General features: G+C 44.3%; 2 protein-coding genes and 1 non-coding gene across 10 annotated transcripts; all 3 read left to right on the forward strand.

Moving 5' to 3' along the window:
* The first annotated feature begins 52 nt into the window (after positions 1-52).
* MRPS18B (mitochondrial ribosomal protein S18B) lies at positions 53-6,112 on the forward strand. The gene is made up of 7 exons (XM_029945375.1): positions 53-146; positions 1,287-1,383; positions 1,499-1,596; positions 1,724-1,792; positions 3,134-3,200; positions 4,929-4,988; positions 5,541-6,112. Exons 1-7 carry the CDS (start codon positions 69-71, stop codon positions 5,831-5,833), a joined length of 762 nt encoding a protein of 253 aa, XP_029801235.1. The 5' UTR covers positions 53-68; the 3' UTR covers positions 5,834-6,112.
* Positions 6,113-6,599: 487 nt separating this feature from the next.
* On the forward strand, positions 6,600-21,167 carry ATAT1 (alpha tubulin acetyltransferase 1). Of its 8 annotated transcripts, XM_029944207.1 has the most exons (13): positions 6,600-6,727; positions 7,156-7,216; positions 7,335-7,426; positions 7,544-7,604; positions 7,711-7,824; positions 8,017-8,118; positions 15,232-15,277; positions 15,397-15,465; positions 17,039-17,110; positions 17,275-17,518; positions 20,252-20,331; positions 20,424-20,466; positions 20,798-21,167. In XM_029944207.1, the coding sequence occupies exons 1-13, from the start codon at positions 6,621-6,623 to the stop codon at positions 20,970-20,972; spliced, it is 1,266 nt and encodes a 421-aa protein (XP_029800067.1). In that variant the 5' UTR covers positions 6,600-6,620; the 3' UTR covers positions 20,973-21,167. The 8 variants fall into 8 exon arrangements, with proteins under 8 accessions (XP_029800067.1, XP_029800065.1, XP_029800068.1 ...); XM_029944205.1 differs by having other exon boundaries at positions 20,252-20,466; XM_029944208.1 differs by lacking the exon at positions 20,424-20,466.
* LOC115297227 lies at positions 19,843-20,057 on the forward strand. Its single transcript, XR_003911342.1, has one exon. It is a non-coding gene; the product is annotated as a small nucleolar RNA U3 (small nucleolar RNA).
* Positions 21,168-21,338: the final 171 nt, after the last annotated feature.

Genomic DNA, 21,338 nt, shown 5'->3' on the forward strand with positions numbered 1-21,338 from the left:
CAGTTGTCGGGTTTTTTTTTTTGTGGGGTTTCCCCCCACCCCCACCCCCGCCTTTGGCCTACGTCAAGATGGCAGCCTCCATCTCGTGTTCGTTGCTGAGACGCCTTCCTAGGATTTCTCCCTTCAAAGGTGCCTACGGAGTTGAGGTAACTCCTTGGAGCACACTTTGTACAACCGCAATTTAGTTATTCTTTCCGTAGGTTATCGTTCCATCGCTGGGAATCCAGGAGAGGAGAACTTCCCAAGTGCTCACTCCTTGGCCGCTGGGCAACACTGCTTCCATCACTTTTTTCCTTCTCACCCTCCTCGGTGCTGCGCGGCTTTTTAGTCTCCAGCCCAGGGCAGAGAGCCCGGGTTAGATCTCATCCTTTTCCCAAGTTACCGTCTTGGCTAAAGAACTAGGTGAAGGATTGAGCTTCTTGGTCGTACACCACCAGCTTTTAAGTATGCGTATGGTATTTAAATCTGATTCCCTGGAGTGACCTTGGGTTGAGGAAGACTAAGTTCTGCCTGCTGTGTTATCTCCCGGTAAAACCAGGAGGCGTTCTCACGACCCGGGGACCATTTTTTTTTTTAATCGGAGCACGCATGAGACATTAACTCAGTCCTTTGGATTGAGGTTTCCCTCCAGCCTCATGTACTCACCACACTGGAAGTTCTTGGTAGGGCAAGGTAGGTTCTTCATAGGGTAGGTGAGATAGGAAGGCTTGCACAGCTGCCACTCCCTAAGTGGGACTGAAGAGTGGTGACGGGGTCACTACGGAGTTAATAACAGCCCTGGTAGCTTTAAAGCTAGCGTTAGGACTCAAGTTTGTTCTGACCTATGGAATGTTGACCTTCAAATTTTATTGGACTGGGCAATTTAATGACTCAGGATTGGATTGGTTGGAGATTCCCATGTCCTGTGCATCCTCTCCCTGCCAGGCATCTTGCTTCCAAGAACATAGACATCCTCCCTTTTCTTTTTTTGTCCCTTTCCTCCACTAGACTCAGTACATTCTCAAAAGCATGAGTATATCATGTGTGTCTTTTCAAATATGACTGCTTCCCAGTCACCTAACCTAGTTGTCCTCTCACATTAGCTTTTCCTTCAGGATCCAGTCAGAGACAGGAAGAGTGGTTGATAATAACGAATTTTACCCTAGAAAAATGCTACTTACCCTGTAAATTCTTACTATATTCCATTAGTACAGTGGACATGAATTCCCCTTCTGCTAACATGTGGGCAGTGAAACAATCCAGTCCTTTCCTTGAACTCTTTCTCATTTTTTGCCCTCTTTTTATAGGTTCCCCTCCAGACTCTTTGCTCCAAAGCCCTCCCTGGGGAAGATTCTCCCATAACCCCTTATAAGAATGAACCCTGGAAATATCTGGACTCAGAAGGTACCTCTAAATGGGAAAGGGGAGAATCACATGGGGTCTGAAATAAACGGACTGAGATATTTCTTTATCTATCCCCCTGCTCCCTAGGAATAACTTATGTGGTCTTTCATTTCAGAATACCAGAATCGCTATGGTTCTTGCCCTGTATGGGCTGACTACCGTCGAAACCACAAAGGTGGCATACCCCCGCAGCGAACTCGAAAGACCTGTATTGTGAGTTTCTGAAGGTGGTACCTGGATGGGATGTAGAGTGTGGATGGAGGCCATAGTGACAATGGCAGCAGTACTTTTTCTCATAGGACTTTGAACATCTTCACCTACCAATTTTTTCTCTCCACAGCGTAGAGATAAAGTTGCTGGGAATCCCTGCCCCATCTGCCGGGATCCCAAGCTGCATGTCGACTTTAGGGTAAGGAGAATCTTTTCTTCAGAATGAGGACTTAGAGCCTCTTTGTAGTGCTAAAGAGATTACCATGGTTGTGCCACTCTTCATCATAACATAATACCTCTGTAGTCCATTTTGCATTGACTTTCTAGTAATAGAAAAACATTCCTCTCCAGCCTTTTGTTCTCTATTGTGAATCAAACTGAAAAGCCTTACCTCTTATGTGTGAAATTTATGGTCTACATTGTAAGGCCAGAAAAATGCCTATTTCTAATGGGCGAACAATACCCAAAGGTTCATTTATATATATTAATCATTATATCCAGCACAATTATTGGCGGGTAGATTAGGCTAACTTTTTGTTTGCTTTTGCTTTTTTATTTGTTTTGTTATTTGGTGGCATATTGAGACTTGAGGCCAGAGGGCAGATACAGAAAGCAAGATACAGAGTCTAATTATTTTACGAAAAGCCTTTATTGCCAGGACAGAATCTGCTCCCTAAAGAGTTCAAAAGCTATATAAAAATAATATGGGGAAAATGCTCTTCTGAGCTTGTAGTGAAGGTATTAGAGCAGAAGCTGAATGGTCATCAGGGGAGGAGGGAATTTGTGTATCAGTAAGCAGATGGGGGTCAGACTGCACTTAGGTCCCTTGGGACACGGTTATGGAAAAGTCAGTTCCCAAAGATAGATAGCATCTCAATTTCAAATGTGTATAATTAGTTATAAAAAAAAGAACATAACCAGTTGTATGCAGTTTAGAATCCATTACATGACTGAGGGAGAGACAAAGATAACAAATTGAATAGTTCAGATGATTCTGCTTGCTCTTTTACTCCACAAATATGTCTACTTTTCTCGTTGAATGTTATCTCCTGTGATTTACCTGCTGGCCAAGAAGCATTCTACATAATTAAAACTGTAAAACTATGCCTAGTAAATACATGTGTTATACATAGTATGCTGTTGTGTACATTTATATCATATACATGTGCATTACAACACATTTTCTGGGTGATTTCAGGGATTGCCAACTGACTATCCCCAAATTTTTTGCATGAAAGGCTGATTTTGGAACCTAACTCCTGCAGGAGAGGATTCTAAGGGAGTCTCAGTGACAGAATGTAGAGTGTGCACATGAAATGGTTGGAAGGCCAAGAAAGGAGAAACATTTGCTGGAGTTTTCAAGAATGTGTTTAGCAAAGTGATGAGGCTAAAACTGGGACATGAAGAAGGGTAACACCTGGAGAGACACAGAGGAGTTAAGGGTGTCTGCACATGTGTAGGGATTGTGCACTTCCTGTCTCTCAAGTTCTTAGTGCTCTACCTGCCGTCTCTGATGTTTCCCCACCAATTTCCCCCACAGAATGTGAAGCTCTTGGAACAATTTGTCTGCGCCCACACGGGTGTCATCTTCCATGCTCCGTACACAGGTTAGCCCATCGTCCCTGTCACCACAAAATAGCTTTTCCTTGGAGCTCTTCTTGTTTATCCAGTCACACAACAAGTATTTGGTGGTTCCTACACATAGCATAAAAAGCGTGGTTGAACGTTTTTGGAAATCTTGCCTTAATGGAAATATTCCCATGCTAAAGCAATTGTACGTGGACAAAAGATGCAAGTATCAATGTAAGTAAACTATCTAAATGTAGCTCTTACAAGATAAGTGATGGTGATTATCTCCTTTCTGTAAAGTCTCTGCTTTTACAAAAATTGTCTTTGGCCACAAATAGACACAACTCTCCAAAGTGAAATCCCGGGGCATCTGGGTGGCTCAGTCACTTGAGTACCTGACTTCGGCTCAGATCATGATCTCACGGTTTGTGGGTTCAAGCCCCACATCGGGCTCTGTGCTGACAGCTCAGGGCCTGGAGCCTGCTTCGAATTCTGTGTCTCACTCGTTCTCTGCGTCTCCCCGCTCTGTCTCTCTCTCAAAAATAAATGAACGTTAAAAAAAATTTTTTTTTCCAAAGTGAAAGCCCATCATGAAATTTTTAGGCACTATCTCTTAATGCTTTTCCAGTCTGCAATTCATACAGAGCACTATGGGGGCTCTCCTGCTCAGTGGAGGAGACTTCATCTGGAATTGTGAGGGGAACCTCAGGCATTGACTCAGGTTGGGGGATCACTCTCTTAGAGATCACTCTGATAAATTGACTGCATATAAGTTCTTTTTGTCATTGACAATCCAGTTAGCTCTAGCTCTCCCGAATTTGGAATTGGAATCCTAACATAACCGTAACCATAACGATGGTCACAGGCCAGATCTGGCTCACTGCTATGTCCATTTATTTTCATATTATCTGCAACTGCTTTCAGACTAAAAGGGCAGAGTTGAGTAGCTGAGACAGAGACTGTAGGACCTGCAGAGCCTAAAATTTTGTGGCCCACCACAAAAATTTTGCCAACCCCTGCTCTAAAGATAAATTTGCAAAACTAATCTGAACCCACCATTTTGGGGATGGCAGCATGATCAGTGAAATTTGGTTTGTCAGTGAGTTTTAAAGAGGGGTATTATAGTTAAGCTATAGAAAGTTAAAGGGACTGTTTTGCTATTCTCAGATCACCTTCTCCAGATTTGGAAAACTTTCTTCCTTTATATAATTTTTTAAGTTAGTTTGTTTATTTTGAGAGAAAGCGAGAGTGAGCAGGGGAGGGACAGAGAGAGAGGGAGAAGGATCCCAAGCAGGTTCCATGCTTAGTGGAGAGCCTAATGTGGGGCTTGATCTCACGAACCAGGAGAACATGACTTGAGCCAAAATCAAGTCAATCAAGTTACTTGTGACCCCCTTTCTTCCTTTATTGGCTCATTCTCTGTGGATTGTCCAATCCAAATCTCTAATTAACCACACTTGCCCTTTGAATTGTGTTCTGCTATCTTGGTGGCTTTACCATTAAATGGTTTTTCTGTGGTGGTTAGACCCTCTTAAAGTCGTCATTTCAGCTCTCAGAAAGGGGGGGATTTTTTCCACTAGATAGATGGAGAAACTGAGGCCCATTGAGAGGTCAGCGAACTGGGATTATTAGGTAGAGCAAAATTTTCAAACCCAGCTCTTTATCGCCATATGTATATTTTATATATATATATTATATTACCGTGTATAATTTATTTATTGTGCTTTTTAGAAGAAGCACCAGGTTCTCTCTTTTTCTCCCTCCAGGGGTCTGTATGAAACAACACAAGAAGTTGACCCAGGCCATCCAGAAAGCCAGGGATCATGGTGAGCATGAGAAAGGGCACAGTGCAGTTTTGTTAGCCATAAAGTTGATTTAGGGCTGGAGGGTGGATATAAATGCTACCTATCTGAGAAGGTGGCACCCAACATGCTCTTCCCAAAAATCTCCTTTCCTCCACTGTCCCTTTTTCCCTCCTGAGTCGTTTATTTTGTCCTTTCCCTTATTATTCTTTCCTTTCTCTTTCCTAACTATTGGTCCCAATGTCAGAGATAGATCATAGAGGATCTTTGTTAAATCTGGCCCTGGGCTCCATGACACCTTCGCAGAAATTTTAAAAAAGTATGCTTCTGCTAGGGCAGATGCACCTTTATAACACTGGTGCAGGCTGCACAGCTTGGCAGGCAAAAGCCCAGGCAGTAATTATGTCAGTCCACATTGCCCCCTTAGCCAGTTGCCTTTGTGCAGTGTACAACATGCATAAATGTACCCAGTGGCTCCCACTGGTTCCTCCCTCCCTTTATATGTCATTTTACTTAATGCCTTAACCCAAACTACTCTCCTTGCTTCCTTCAGTTTCTCTTTTTTTAATCCCCTAGGTCTCCTCAGCTACCACATTCCTCAGGTTGAACCTCGAGACTTGGACTTCAGTACTTCTCATGGAGCTGTGAGTGCTACTCCACCAGCCCCCACCCTGGTGTCAGGTGACCCCTGGTACCCATGGTATAGCTGGAAACAGCCACCAGAGAGAGAGCTATCCCGCCTTCGACGCCTGTATCAGAGTCATCTCCGAGAAGAGAGTGGTCCTCCACCTGAGTCAATGCCCGAGGTGCCCCTTGCAACCCCAGCTGAAGCCTCCACTGAGCAGGAGAGCCCCCAGAGTGCTCTGTAGGAACTGTAGACTGGGAAGGGATTAAGAGATCGTGCCTAAAAATTGCATGATGGGATTTCACTTTGGAGAGTTGGTTCTGTTTGTGGCCAATAGCAGGCCCAGGGCCCAGGAAAAGAAATGATTGCTGTTGAAGGGAATAAGTAAATTTGAGGCTTAGGGAGGGCAGAAAAACCCTGAACCCCATCCCCTATATATTGTAAATAGGTAGGCTAAACATTGTGTTACTGCTTCAGACTTCTGCTAACCTAACTTTTCTGCAATAAAGCTCTATATCCTGTATCTGGGCTGAGTTTCAGATTAATGGCATTTGTGTGGGGGGAATGGGTGCTGCTGTGGGAAGAGGAGTGGTGAGGCTTGAGCCAGACCAGCCAGTGACTCTTGGAAACAGGAGCCACCAGAAATGAGCAGTTGGGCCATTATGTAATGATCACCTTTCTGGCCTTCTTTGCCCAACTCTGCGTTAGTGTTCCCACCATACCTAGCTGTTCACGGGGCAGGGGATGTTAAAAGGGTTGGAAAATGGGACTTTAGGCTAGGAAAAATGCGTTGCTATGACTCTTGCTATGTGTGATGTGCGAGTGGGGGAGAGGCGATGCTAAGGGACTGACTGGCCTAGGGAGAACAGCCTCTCCAGGGCGGGCTTCCAGGACGCTGGTACTGCCCCTAGAGGCGGGTCTTGAGCCCCTCAATCGCCAGAAAATAAAGGTTCCCAGAAGCACTTCCTCCCCTTTCAGGGAGGGGCGGAAGTGACGTGGCGCGGGGCGGGCCTGGCCACGCACAATGGGCCATGGAGTTCCCGTTCGATGTGGACGCCTTGCTCCCGGAGCGGATCACGGTGCTGGACCAGCACCTGCGACCCCCAGCCCGGCGACCCGGAACCACAACACCGGCCCGGTGACATTTCAAACCCGCCCCAACGCCTTTCTCTACTAGTTTCTCTCGAAAAATGATCCAGGCACCACGCCCCCTTTTCACTGACTAGTGGCCCTGCCTTTTGTTGTCCTGGCTTGCCCTTTTGGCGACCTTTGACCCTAGACCTGGTGGAGTTGATGGCACTTGCATCAATGACCTTTCATTCTTTGGCCTGATTTGTTCTAACCAAAGCCCTTTGGCTTCCCCACAATAACCTTAGGAAAGAGGGAGTGTACTGTATTGAAAAGAGGTGTGGCAAAAGTTTGGGTTCCAGAAAGGTGGGGTGGAAAATCAGATTGGAAAGGTAAAGTCAGAGAGTCTTAAGTGCTGAACATGGGTAGAGGTTGTGGCCAAGGTTCCCAGGACCCTCTAATTCAGTGAGTATCTGACTCTTTGTTTCCTTTTTGTAGTATTGACCTGCAACAGCAAATTATGACTATTGTAGATGAACTGGGCAAGGCTTCTGCCAAGGTATTGGGGAGTCTTTAGATGGAGAAAAGGGGGAGGGATCTCTCTGGGGCCAGTAGATAGGGATGCCTAGCTCTTTGGAAATGGACTTGCAGAAAGTCTGTCTTCATCTTCCTGGCAGGCCCAGCATCTTCCTGCTCCCATCACCAGTGCATCAAGGATGCAGAGTAACCGCCATGTTATGTATGTGCTCAAAGATACTTCAGCGCGACCGTAAGTGCCAACTACCCTTCCATCCCATATTTATTCCTTCCAACCCCAGCCCTTCTCCCTTTTTTGACTCTCCTGATAGCTGTTACTAGCTTGTTTCAATATTCTTCCATCCTGCAGGGCTGGAAAAGGAGCCATTATTGGCTTCCTCAAAGTTGGATACAAAAAACTCTTTGTACTGGTGAGTGTTACTGGAAGCTGAGAGTTCACATGTCTTGGCTTCTGATAATGAAAGTGGAGGCTGCAACAATGTCTCTCATAAAAGATATTTATTCTTTACCTTTTAGGATGATCGTGAGGCTCACAATGAGGTAGAACCACTTTGCATTCTGGACTTTTACATCCATGAATCACTTCAACGCCATGGCCACGGACAAGAACTTTTCCACTATATGTTGCAGGTATCATTTATCTTTTCACCAGTGTATCCAAAATAGAAATCAAAGACCCCTTTGCCCTGACCCCTTCCAAAGGCCCTGACTTCCACCTTCCTGCCTGCCATGTTCCCATATCCTCCTATTCCCTTCCCAGGTTTCTGGGTTCCTGTTGGCATGCTTTCCCCCAGCCTACCCTGAATCTCCTGTTCCTTGCAGAAGGAACGGGTTGAACCTCACCAACTGGCCATCGACCGACCCTCACAGAAGCTGCTTAAGTTCCTGAATAAACATTACAACCTGGAGACCACAGTCCCACAGGTTAGCGGCTTCAGAGGGTAGATCCTCACTGAGCATTCCCATTGAATTTATTTATTATTTGGGGGCAAAGAAATGGCATCTTCCATGCAGTTGTTACCCAATATTAGGATTCATTCTATGTAGCTAAGCTCTTCCTTTCCCTCCCCCACTCCCCCCCCCCATTTTTTATGGTACCATCTTTTCATTGTGCAGCTATTCACTTTCATGTATTTGATTTTTCGTTTGGCTGTTCTGTGTACACAATAATGTGTTTGTGCCCCAAACGTAGCCAGCTCATTTTCACCTTGTTTTTATACAAGGCTTTACTTAGTATTTATTAAGGTCCATAGTAATATATATTCCTTGTTTTGGGGGAGTTTTAGCTTAATATAGGGAAGGTGGTTTGTGTATAAGTAAATACAATATAATGTGCTATGCTATCCATTCATTTAACAAATATTTATTGGACACTTGACACTGTTTTGCATGCTAGGAATACTTTAATCAACAAAACAGATAAAAGTCTCTGCCCTTGTGCAGTTTATGTTCTGGTTGGGGAGACAACCATAACAAATGACTATGTAGTATGGTTGATGATAAGTGCCCTGGAAAGAGGAGAGCCACTGAGAAGACTTTCAAGTACTATTGTGAGGATGGGAGTGCACGGGGTTGCAAGTTTAAACGGGATAAACGGGCACCTGGGTGGCTCAGTTGGTTAAGCATCCCATTCTTGGTTTTAGCTCAGGTCATGATCTCATGGTTCGTGAGTTCAGACCCTGCATTGGGCTCCATACATGGCTGCTTGGGATTATCTGTATCTCCCTCTCCCTCTGTACCTCTCCTGCTCATTCTCTCTTGCAAAATAAATAAGTAAACTTTAAAACATTTAAATGGGATAATCAGGGAAGGCCTCACTGAGAAAGTGCCATTTGAGCAGTAACTTAAGTGAAAATACAAGCCAGGTAATATCTGGGAGAGAGGACATCCAGGCAGAAGGAATGGCTAGTGCAAAGTCCATGAGAGAGGAATGCGCCTGAATGAATGAATTGGCTGGTATGGCTAGAGCAACACAAGTGAAGGTGAGTGTGGTAGATCAAGCAAGGAAGGAAGAACATTTCGGACCTTACAGATATTGCAAAGGTTTTGGCTTTTCCTCTAAGTGAAAAAAGGAGAGTTATCGTAGGAATTTGAGCAGAGAGATGATACAATCTAATTTAACCAGACCGCTTTGGCTGTTAAGAATAGCAATAGGGAAGCAAAGGATAGAATTAAGCAGACCAGTTAGGAAGCAACAATCCTGATGAAAAATGGTGGTGACTCAAACCAAGATGGTAGCATTAGAGAAGGTAAAGCATAGACAGATTTTTAAGTATTTTGAAGTTAAATAAAATTTCCTTATAAATGATCTGTGGAGAAAGAGAAAGAAGAAATTAAGGATGATCCCAAACTCTGCCTGAGCCATTGTACCTATGAAGTTTACTTAACCAAGATGGTACGTGCAGCAGCTTTGGGGGGAAATAGTAGAAGCCCATTTTGATTTTTATTAATCCTAGGTTGGGTAGACTCTGGAGTCCGGAGAAAAGGTTTGGAATAGAAAGGTCTCAGCATACATATGATGTTGAAAGAAATGAGACAGGACTTGAGCCTTTGAGCACTTTTTTTTTTTTAAGTTTATTTACTTTGAGAGAGACAGAGCTATGAGTGGGGGAGGGGCAGAGAGAGAGGGAGAGAGAATCCCAAGATCCCAAGCAGGCTCCATGCTGTCAGTGCAGTGCCCACCGTGGGGCTTGGTCCCATGAACCATGAGATCACGACCTGAGCTGAAACAAAAAATCCGATATTCAACCCAGGTGTGCTAGACACTCTTTTAAGAGGTGTCACCAAAGGAGGAGAAGAACCAGCACATGTGACCAAGGAGTGACTAGTGAACTAGATGAAAATTTACAGGTAGGGTGATCTGGAAGGTCAGTGAAGAAAATGTTTTGCTGGAGAAAGAAAGGGCTTACTGAGTCAAATGCTGCTGAACAGTGAGGTCAGAAGAGGCCTGAGAAGTGACTATGGTATTTAGAGTTGCCTGAGGCCATTGGTGACCCTGACAAGGGGTTTTCTGTAGTGGTGGTGGGTGGGTTTAAGGAGATTGAGAAGCCAGGAAGTGGAGATGGCAATAATAAGCCATAAATGCTGTTTTAAGGGGAACAAAGAAATAGAGCAAGAGCTAGAGGGGAAAGTGGATTAAGAGAGGGTTAACTGTTTTCATTTGGAAGAATCAGCAGTATAAGAATGACTCTGTAGAGAGAAGATGTGATGTCAGAACATGAGAATTGCTGAAGCAACATCATTGAATGGACAGGAGGGCTTGGGATTGGGTTGACAGGTTAGCCTTGGATAGGAGCATGGACAATTAATCCACTAACGTGATTTGATTGATGTGCTTACAGAGGAAGGCATAAAGACATGGTGGTGAATGGTACCTTGGGGTGGGGGGTGGGTAAAGGAAGGCTTGTCTTAAGTTTAATTTTGAAAGGTGAATGTCATGGGGACAGAAGTGGGCAAGCTAAAGTGCATGTCGTATAGAGGAACCAGCATGAGCAAAAGCAGGTAGGTATTCAGCTTACCTTTTGGGGTACTACAGGCAGTTTGGTGTGGCAGGAATGCTGTGCATGTGCTTATTGGTGGAGGAGGAGGAGGGTGGGCCGATAGACAGGGTCAGAGCAGGAGATAGGCAGGATATATTTATATTTAGGATGTCCTGCCCCGATACATTGTTCCATTAAGAGGCAGTGGAGAGTGGTGGAAGGAGCGTACCATATTGGGCATACCCAGATAACTGGTAGACCAATGCATTATAGAGTATAAATAATTATGTAAATAATGATTCGTGATCTCTGTGTGCTGTTTACATGCATCATCTTAGTTAATCTTTGTACATCTCTTTGAGATGGGTGCTTTTATTGACCCCACTTTAGGTTTATACAGATGAGCAACTTGACCAAGTTCACACAGCTAATAAGTGTCAGAGCAATAATTTGAACCCAGTGCCCACTCTTTTTTATTTTTTAATTTTTTTAAATGTTTATCTATTTTTGAGAGAGAGACACAGTGTGAGCAGGGTAGGGGCAGAGAGAGAGGGAGGCACATAATCTGAAGCAGGCTCCAGCCTCTGACCTGTCAGCACAGAGTCCAACATGGGACTCGAGCACATGAGCTGTGAGATCATGACCTGAGTTGAAGTCGGATGCTTAACCAACTGAGCCACCCAGATGCCCCAACTATTGCCCACTCTTTAGGACTACATTGTATTCCTGGCCAAAATGCTGTAGCTAGAGTCTGGGGCTTAAGGCCCGGCTGTGTCACGTTAGCTACTTGGCTTTTGGAAGACCATGTTTCCAAGCCTTTTTTACTCTTCTTTAACATTGTGACTCCAAGGATTGTTGTGAAGGTCAAATTGAATGTGGTAATATGACGAAATCACTCTAAAATGGTCAATTGCTAGTTATCAAAGTGGCACACTGTCCTCCAGCATGCCTTCCCTTGACAATTCCACCCATTTGAACCCTACTGAATTCTTAATTTTTCTCATTGTTTATGTATTTAAACTATTTGGCCTTGTTAATGTGTGTGTATGTTTAAGTTTTTGTTTTGACAGTTTGGTATGCCTTATCTTCTCTGATGTTTTATATCTCTCCCATTAGCTTGGATCCTGGGAGAACTAAAAAGTAGGATATGGGTTTTTTTATTTTGAGAGAAGATGCACTGTTTTAACTATCTAAAGTATACAGTTCAGTTATTTGTAGTATTTTCACAATGTCGTGTGATTATCCCTGCTAATTCCAGACCATTTCTATGACACAAAGAGAAACCCAGAACTCATTAAGCAGTCACTTCTCATTTTCCTTTCCCCAGCCTTTGTCAACCAGTAATCTACTCTTTCTGTGGATTTGTTTACTCTGCACATTTTATATAAATGGAACACATAGCATATGTTCAGTGGTTTCATCCATTTTGTAGCATGTATCAGTACTTCATCACTTTTTATGAGTGAATAATACTCCATTATATGGATATTTATCAGCTGATTCAGATTTGGTTGTTTCTATTTTTTGGTTATTATGAATAATACTGCTATGAATATTTGTGGGTAAGTATTCTTTACAGTTCTTTACGGTTCTCTCCTCAGGTATATGCCTAAGAGTAGAATTCCTGAGTCAAATGGTAATTCTTTAACTGTTTGAGGAACAGACAAGATGTTTTTCCACAATGACTGCAACATTTTACATCCTCTACCAGAAATGTACAGTATTCCAATTTCTCATTATCCTCACCAACATTTGTCCTCCTCCTAGTGGGTATGCACTGTTATCTTTTTGTAGTTTTGATTTGCATCTCCTTGATGACTGATGATATTCAGCATCTTTTCAAATGCTTATTGGCCATTTGCTTATTTTCAGAGAAATGTTTATTCCAAGTCCAATGCCCATTTTTATTTATTTATTAAAACATTTTTTTTATGTCTTTGAGAGAGAGAGGCAGAGAGCAAGTGGGGAAGGGGCAGAGAGAGAGGGAGACACAGAATCTGAAGCAAGCTCCAGGCTCTGAGCTGTCCATACAGAGCCCAGTGTAGGGCTCGTACCCACAGACTGTGAGATCATGACCTGAGCCAAAGTCAGACACTTAACTGACTGAGCTACCCAGGGCCCCCCACCCCCAAATGCCCATTTTTAAATTGTGGTTTTAAAAAAAAAATTTTGTGGCATTTATTTTTGAGAGAGAGGGGTGTGAGTGGGGGGAGGAGCAGAGATAGAGGGAGACACAAAATCCCAAGCAGGCTCCAGGCTCTGAGCTGTCAGCACGGAGCCCCATCTGGGGCTTAAACTCACAAACCCTCTCAGATTGTGATCTGAGCTGAAGTCCTAGCTTAACTGAGTGAGCTGCCCATTTGCACCTACCCTTAAATTGTGTTCTTTGTTCTTGAGTTGTAAGTATTCTTTATATATTCTAGATATAACACTCTTATCAGATGTATGATTTGCAATATTTTCTATTCCGTGGGTTTTGTCGTTTTATTTCTTTATTTCTTTTTTTCCTTAAAGTTTGTTTATTTTGAGAGAGACAGATCACTAGCAGAGGAGGGGCAGAGAAAGGGAGAGAGAATCTCAAGCAGGCTCCATGCTGCCAGCTGCAGAGCCTGATTTAGGGCTCTAACTCAAACACCAGGAGATAATGACCTGAGCTGAAACTAAGAGTTGGATGCTTAACTGATTGAGCCACACAAGCGCTTCTTCTCATTTTCTTAATTGTGTTTTTTAAAGTACAAAAGGTTTTGCTTTTAATGAAGTCCAATTAATTTTTTCTTCTCTTGCTTATGCTTTGGTGTCTTATTTAAGAAACAGTTACCTAATCCAGGTCATGAAGATTATCCTCTTATGTTTCCTTCTAAGAGTTTCATAGTTTTAACTCTTAACATTTAGATCTTTGGGGCACCTGGCTGGCTCAGTCAGAATAGCATGCAATTCTTGGTCTCCAGGCTGTGAGTCAAACGCCATGTTGGATACAGAGATTACATACATGCGTACATACATACATAAACAAACTTTATTTTTATATTTTTTTAATTATTTATTTTTGAGAGAGAGACAGCATGAGCAGAAGAGGGTCAGAGAGAGGGAGACACAGAATCTGAAGACAGGCTCCAGGCTCTGAGCTAGCTCTCAGCACAGAACCTGATGTGGGGCTCAAACCCATGAATGGTGAGATCATGCCCTGAGCCGAAGTTGGACTTTAAAATTAAAAAATAAATTGAGATCTTTGACCCAGTTGAAGTTCTTTTCGTCTAGTGTGAGGCCCACATTCATTATCTTGCTTGTGCATATTCAGTTGTCCAAGCACCATTTTTTGTTTTGTTTTTCTTTTCAAAATTTTCCTTAAATTCTAGTTAACATACAATGCAATATTAGTTTCAGGAGTAGAATTCAGCAGTTCATCACTTACATACAGTGCCTGGTGTTCATCATAATAAGTGCCCTGCTTAATAATCATCACCCATCTAGCCCACCCACCCACCTCCCTCCATCAAACCTCAGTTTGTTCTCTATCTTTAATATCTCTTGGGGCACCTGGGTGGCTCAGTCAGTTAAGCATCTGACTCTTGATTTTGACTCAAGTTATGATCTCCCCGTTCATGAGTTCCAGCACTGACAGCACAGACCCTACTTGGGATTCTCTCTCCCTCTCTTCCCCTCCCCTGCTCATGTACACTTTCTCTCTCTCAAAAAAATAAAGCTTGAAAAAAATGAAAAAGCAAAAGAATTTCTATGGTTTGTTCCCCCCCCTCATATGTCCATTTGTTTTGTTTCTTAAATTCTACATATGGTATGTAGTGAAATCATATGGTATTTGGCTTTCTCTGACTTATTTCACTTAGCATAATACATTCCATCCATGTTGCTGCAAATGGCAAGATTGCATCCTTTTTTATGGCTTAGTAATATTCCATTGTAGCCATACCATTTTATACACACACATGCACACACACACACATTTGGGCTCTTTACATCGTTGGACTCTTGTTGATTGTGCTGCTATAAACATCGAGTTGCATGTTCCCCTTTGAATCTATTTTTATATCCTTTGGGTAAATACCTAATGGTACAATTGCTGGATCACAGTGTAGTTCTATTTTTAATTTTTTGAGGAGCCTCCGTAATGTTTTCCAGAATGCCAAACACCATTTGTTAAAAAAGCTGCTTTTCCCCCCATCAAATCATCTTGGCATCCTTGTTGAAAATTAATTGACCATAAACTCATGGGTTTATTTTTGGACTATATTCATTCTATTGGTCTCTCTGTCCATCTTTAGGCCTCTTCCATACCATTTTGATTACCATACCTTGTAGAAAGTTTTGAAATCAGGAAGTGTGACTCCTCCAAGATTGTTTTGGCTATTTGAGGTGTTTTTTAATTCCATATCAACTTTTAGGATCAGCTTATCAGGGTTGGAGTTTTTGATTGAGTTTGTCAACAAGGAGAGGAAGGCTAGCTTTTTGTTCCACTATGTTTGTTTTAGGATGAGGTCTGTCGCCAAGTAGTGCTGAATGGCTAAATGGACAACTGTATTTCACTTGTTTCATCTTATAGGTCAACAACTTTGTGATCTTTGAAGGCTTCTTTGCGCATCAGCACCGTAAGTTTTCTGAACTTGTGTGTGTTGGCCAAGTAGATGGGGTGAGGGGAAGGAAACAGGTGGATTCTTGATCCCACCGGCCCCCTCACTGAGGGGCACCACCACTTCCTTCCTCACAGGGCCCCCTGCTCCCTCCCTGAGAGCATCTCGACATTCTCGTGCTGCTGTGGTTGATCCTACACCCACTGGTAAAGCTGCAGTGAATGGGTAGAACTGTAGGGAGATGATGGCTAGTTCCTCTGGAGGCCACGGGGAACATACTGTGATCGCGGGCAATTTGGGAGAATTCTAAAGCAGCCGAAGTCTCCAGCAATTGTTACCCATTTGCCTTTGCCTTTGTGAGCTTAGTGCATCTTAGGTTTGTCAGAACTTTTAACCAGGTGAGTTCACTGGGAGCCTGTTTGAGGATTCACATTGATGGAGTCTCTTGCCCCTTCAGGTCCATCAAAATAGGCCAGAGTCACATTCCTTTGCAATCCCCTCAGGTTTCTATCAGTCAGTGAGGGACCAACAAGTAGTCAGCCCTTCCATTTCCAGTCATAGAATAGTGACATGAATGGTCCAAAGTTTAAATATATATTAGTTTTAAAAAATAATACTCAGAGTTTATTATTTCCAGCCAACTAATGAAATTGAACTGGAGAAATCAAAGCTAGGGGGTACTGAAATGCTGACCAGGCTCCTCATTCCGTCATACACACATGCTCCTTGCCAGTTTGGGCCCCACTCCTCCCTCTTCCTCACTGCCTCCCACAGGTAGAGAAGCACAGCTTGCACAGAAGTGCTTCCTTGCTGAGCTGGCTTTGTGGCTAGCTCTCCCCTCCTCCATGGCCAGGAAAGGGAATAGCAACCACTCAAAGAACAGTCTATTACTAGTTATTAGTTTCGACTAGTGTCAGGTACTGGGAGGCAATTCATATCCATGGCTCCCTTTGCTTGCCAAGGATTCCCCCATCTTGGCTCCTGCTGACTTACAGGCTATAAGAGGGAGTGAGAGTCAACAAGGATGGTGAAGACCAAGATCCACAGGGGAGGGGAGCACAGATAAAGCCTAAGTAGATTTGTTGAGAAGTCTCTCATTTGGCACACATGATAGAGAACCTCTGTAGAGGGAAAGGGAGCAAATAGAAAAGAGCACAGGAAGCAGAGCTTTGGATAATATGTTAGCCTCCCGTTTACTCTGCTAACTCCCAGATGTCTTTGTTTTCTCCTCAAACTTTTGTTTTTTCTTAAAAAAAAAAACTTAAATCTTGTCCTATTTTTGCACCAGAAGGAGAGGTTCTGCCCCGCCCCAACTTCCTCTGGCCTCTCCAAAGCAATACCTGAATAACCAAAGGCTTTGTCCATCTCATCTAGAGGGACCTGGGGTCCTCGTTAACCCAACTGGGACCATTCCACTGCCCCAGAATCCCAGGGGGGGCTGACAGCACCCACTGACAGTAAGAGCTCGCCTCTCTCAGCCACCCTTCTCCTGCATCTCCCAGGCCCCAGAGTCTCCCCTTGGAACTTTCCCCCCAACTCTGCACTTGGCCTGCTCCTTCTGGCTCCCCTCAAAAATGCTCCAGCATTTCCCCTGAATTCCCTCTTGATGTGAAGGCATTGCCACAGACCTGTTTTTGTGATGGAGCTGAACTTTCCTTCCCTGGGAGGAACTGTGATATTAGGGGGTAGAGGTTTGGGGTCATGGGAGTAGTGACTGGGAGGAGGGGTGCGAAGTATGTCCCCTAATGCTTGCTTTGCCTGTGTCTTCTCCACTGACAGCTCCAGCAAGAAAGCTGCCACCCAAGAGAGCAGAGGGAGACATTAAGCCATACTCTTCTACTGACCGAGAATGTAAGACTGGGATAGGGTGGCTGGCTTGGGGGCCTAACCCAGGGGAAGGGTTAGTTCTCTCTAAAGGCTCTGATTTCTCTTTTTTTCTACCCAAATCTTTGCTGTCATCACTCTCTTTCCTCTTTTTTTTCTTCTTTCTCTCATGGTATTTTCCCACTTGCCAGTTCTGAAAGTAGCTGTGGAGCCTCCATGGCCCCTAAACAGGGCCCCTCGCCGTGCTACGCCTCCAGCCCACCCACCCCCCCGCTCCAGCAGCCTGGGAAACTCACCAGAACGGGGTCCCCTCCGCCCCTTTGTGCCAGAGCAGGAGTTGCTGCGTTCCCTGCGCCTCTGCCCCCCACACCCTACTGCCCGCCTTCTGCTTGCTACTGACCCTGGGGGCAGCCCAGCCCAACGTCGCCGCACCAGGTAATAGGAGTTAGGGAGGGTTAGGGAGCCTCAAAACTGTTAAAGAGGGTGTTAGAAATAGCAAAGGACAGTTTGAATCCAACAGAGATGTGAAGCAATAGGACACGTGGATTGGATAGGCCTGAAACCTTTTGATAAGAATATATTGGGACACAATAGTATGGAAATAAATGAAAGAACAGAATAGTACTTTATATGGAGTCTAGGGACTCTAGTTTTAAAGTGAGAGATGGGAGGAAGGAAGAACACATCCATCGGGTGGGGGCAACGGAGTCAAATCTTGGAAACCTTGGTTTAATACTTACTGGGAAGATGCAGTGTCTCTGACAGTTTGGGGAGGCACTGGCCTCATGTTAGTGCTTTGTATGGCAGGAGCTCATCATAGCAGGCAGAGTGGGCATCTCCTTTGATTGCTCCCCCTAGCTTTCTCTTCACTTCTGACTTCTCTGTTTTTCTCTCTCCCCCATTTTCCCCTTCCCTTTCTCCTGACCATAACACCCTTCCTCAGCTCCCTTCCCCGCTCTGATGAGAGTCGATACTGACAGATGGCTACCCTTCCCCTCCTTGGGAGACGTGGGTGGGCAGAGCCCTCTCTCCCTAAAAACCCTAGACCCACTCTTCTATTGTAGTCCCCAGGTTCCAGTGGAACCTGACAGAGCTCATAGGATTCCCTCTTCCACTTTCTTGGGCAACAGTGTTGTCAGGGTCCTACATGGCATAGTAATTTGTAGCTTTTCTTACTATAGATAAAGCACACTTTCTTTCCTAAGTGGGCTCTGTACACTCCCATAGACAGCCTGATTTGCTGCCAGATCCCTTGGTTGGGTGGCTCATACTAATTACCCAGAGAAGCACATTCTTGCTTGCTGTTAGACTCTAGAACACCATGGAATGTTCAAGGGCCTCCTCTGCCAGGGAAACTTTTAAGAAGTTTTGTCCATGGAATAAATCCCATAGTCCTTATACACTGTTACTGGTGGTTCTAATACTGCTTTTGTGTTGTCTGCCACACTTATCATCACAGCCTGCTGAAGCCAACCAATGAGCTATGCTTCAGAGCAGCTCAATGATACAGGACAGGGTCTTACCAGCTCCCCAAAGGGATCCACTCAACATTGCCAAACTCTAAATCTCCCCGTGTTTTGTGTATGTATTGGGAACCCCCAAGCTGATGTCTGCTTTGAAGCTATAAAGACTCCCTACACTTCTGAAGATACTATCACTTCCCCCAGATCCAGATTCTTGGCAGTAGATCCTATTGAGCATCCTGTGATCACTCTTAGCCATGTTTCAGAACTTAGGCCCTGAGTCTCAAATATCTGTTAGCTCTTGGGATCCCCTCTTATATATATCCCTCCCCAGTAGCTAGATACTGATTACACCTGTCTTGTGAGATTGTCTTGAGATGATGGGGGAACTCTTCCTCTGGCCTTCCTTTCTTTCTTCCATAGCAAGAACCTTCCCTGCTCCATACCCAGGGTATGGAACATCCTCCCCCCTCCCTACTTTCTGAATGTGTGGTAGATCAGGTTACTCCCAAGTGTGTTCCCCCATCCCAGTACTTGGGAGCAGGATCTCCCTCTCTCCCAACTCACTCCTTTTCCTTCCCCTTTTTAGTGTTGTCTGAATAAACTGCATTCTTTTGTGTTTTTTAAATGGACATTTTCAATGAAAAAAAAATCAAAAAAACAAAAACCAAACAAACTTCAGGTCTCAGTCTCATTTGTGTGTCACTGTTTTTTTCTTGGGATCTCTGGACCTCTGTCCCTCTCCCTTACCTCTGAGATCTGTTGCTCTTCTGCAGATTCTGTCTCCTGTCCATGTAGTAGTCACTGGATCCCTCTGTGAAGGCTTCTGGATCTGCTCCCCCATTCCCTCCAGAAACCTCCAGCTCTTCATAATAACCTCTACCCTTTTGTGTAGGGGACAGCCATTGCTGAGATGTCAAGATTTGCCAGCATCTCTAGGACCTACTCATTGCTTCCTAACTGTTCCCTGGATTCCTCTTCCCATTCTGGTTTCCTGCTCTCTCCCTCACCCTTGGACCTCTCTCAATACGATTCCTTTTCCTCCTAAATTAAGACTTGTCACTCCTTATTTCCTTCTGGTCTGGCATATCCTATAATTAAAGTAACCATATTTTCTAAACCAAACACCAGGGCATCTGGTCTAACAATTTTTTTTGCCTATATGTTGACTCTGGTTTTCTGACATAACTTGAATCACATTTAGCCTTGTTTTTAACACATTACCTCAACTAGAACTAAGACTACAGCAAACTAGGACTGCTCCAGAAAATCTTGGGGTATAAAATGAGCTCCCTCAAGACTATACTTTCAGGGATCATTTCTATAGTTTGTTACTAGAGAAGTTTCTCTGAACGTGTAGAGTACCCGAAACCACAAGGAGGAGTTGTAGTGTTCTCTCCTGAGCGTGAAGTTGGTTTTCAGTGCTGTTTTTACGGCTGCTGATTGCCGTTGATGATCGTTCGTTCTTCTCCTTGGGAGGAGTGAGAGGGAGAGAACACAGTCTGAGTGGTTTCCATAAAAAAAAAAAAAAAAAGAGCTCCCTCCCCTTTTCTGAGACATGGCTTAGATTAAAACCCCATAGGAATGATAATTACCCCTTTGTCTTTTTCCTGTACTATTCCTTTCTTTACTCTGATTCCTCCTCCTTACCCACTCATCTTTCTTCCTGTTGCCTCTTCCCCATCATCTCCCATTTCTTCTACAGGGGGGCTCCCCTAGGGCTGGTAGCCCAAAGCTGCTGCTACAGCCGCCATGGGGGATTGAATTCCTCATCCCCCAATACAGGTAAGTATTCATCCCTCCTTATCCTCAAATCAAGTAGACCATATTCACCACCTACTCCAGCCTTCGCATGCACATGCCTGGTGTTTCCACAGGCAAACAAGAGTGGAAGCAGGGGGAAGAGAAAACAGAGAATAGGTGAGGTCTAAGCCCTTCCTCTACAAGCTTCCCACCACCTCTGACTCCTTTTCTAACATCATTCTCAGCTACTTTCTCCTTTGAACATCAGCTCCTCCCACAAATTGTTCTACCTAACATCTTTAAACCCTCTTTCCCCCATAGGTTCAACTCGTGCTTACATTTGGCACTAAGGGGTTTCAAATTTGGACATAGCACTAACGGTTTCAGCCTCATACTCCATCATGTGTCGTCCTCTATATCGGGGCCAGACAGACCTTGAAGAGTCCCTGTTCTTCTTGCCACTCTAGTACCCGTATAACCCGCTTTCCATCTCCCTCTCACCTACCAGGTCTGCCAGAGAGGAGCAGGTCTTGTCACAGGATGGGTCTGGGGAGGAACTCACGCACACAGTTCCTCCACAGGCCCAGGCCCTACCAGCTCAGTCCTGGACAATGGGTGGGGACATGTTCAACGCCAGGTTCATTCGAAACTTGCAGGACCGTCGCAGTACCAGGCCTTGGTGACCGCAACCCCTTCTCACACCTTCAAAGTCTGTAATTTCTCACTACAGGAGGTAGCGAAAACCTGCTCTCATAATGGATGGATGTATTCATTAATTCTTTCATTCATTCAACAGGCTTTCTTACAAGTGCCAACTCATTTGTATTTTCTTTTTAATCAAAGCAATAAAAGTATTATCACGAGTGCTACTAAAAAAACCTTGATTGTCGTTATTTCATTCCCACCCCTCGTTCTTTGTTGCACCCGGTTCAGGCCCATCATCGCCCAGCTTTTTGCGTAAGCGCCGCACAGGAGGCAGCAGTATTCTCCTGGACGCTAATTTACTGCGCAAGCGCTGTGAAGCAGCCGCAAGGGCAGGCGAGCGCAGG

This window comes from Suricata suricatta, chromosome 7, assembly GCF_006229205.1.
Source record: "Suricata suricatta isolate VVHF042 chromosome 7, meerkat_22Aug2017_6uvM2_HiC, whole genome shotgun sequence".
In the NCBI taxonomy this organism is placed as follows: domain Eukaryota; kingdom Metazoa; phylum Chordata; class Mammalia; order Carnivora; family Herpestidae; genus Suricata; species Suricata suricatta.

What these genes read in the sequence shown, in the direction of transcription:
- MRPS18B (XM_029945375.1), top strand. Translation starts at nt 69, where the DNA reads ATGGCAGCCTCCATCTCGTGTTCGTTGCTGAGACGCCTTCCTAGGATT. An exon ending in GAACTCGAAAGACCTGTATT is followed by an intron (nt 1,597 to 1,723) that starts GTGAGTTTCTGA and finishes TTCTCTCCACAG; the next exon opens with CGTAGAGATAAAGTTGCTGG. An exon ending in CCAGAAAGCCAGGGATCATG is followed by an intron (nt 4,989 to 5,540) that starts GTGAGCATGAGA and finishes TTAATCCCCTAG; the next exon opens with GTCTCCTCAGCTACCACATT.
- ATAT1 (XM_029944205.1), top strand. Translation starts at nt 6,621, where the DNA reads ATGGAGTTCCCGTTCGATGTGGACGCCTTGCTCCCGGAGCGGATCACG. An exon ending in GGAACCACAACACCGGCCCG is followed by an intron (nt 6,728 to 7,155) that starts GTGACATTTCAA and finishes TCCTTTTTGTAG; the next exon opens with TATTGACCTGCAACAGCAAA. An exon ending in TGGGCAAGGCTTCTGCCAAG is followed by an intron (nt 7,217 to 7,334) that starts GTATTGGGGAGT and finishes TCTTCCTGGCAG; the next exon opens with GCCCAGCATCTTCCTGCTCC.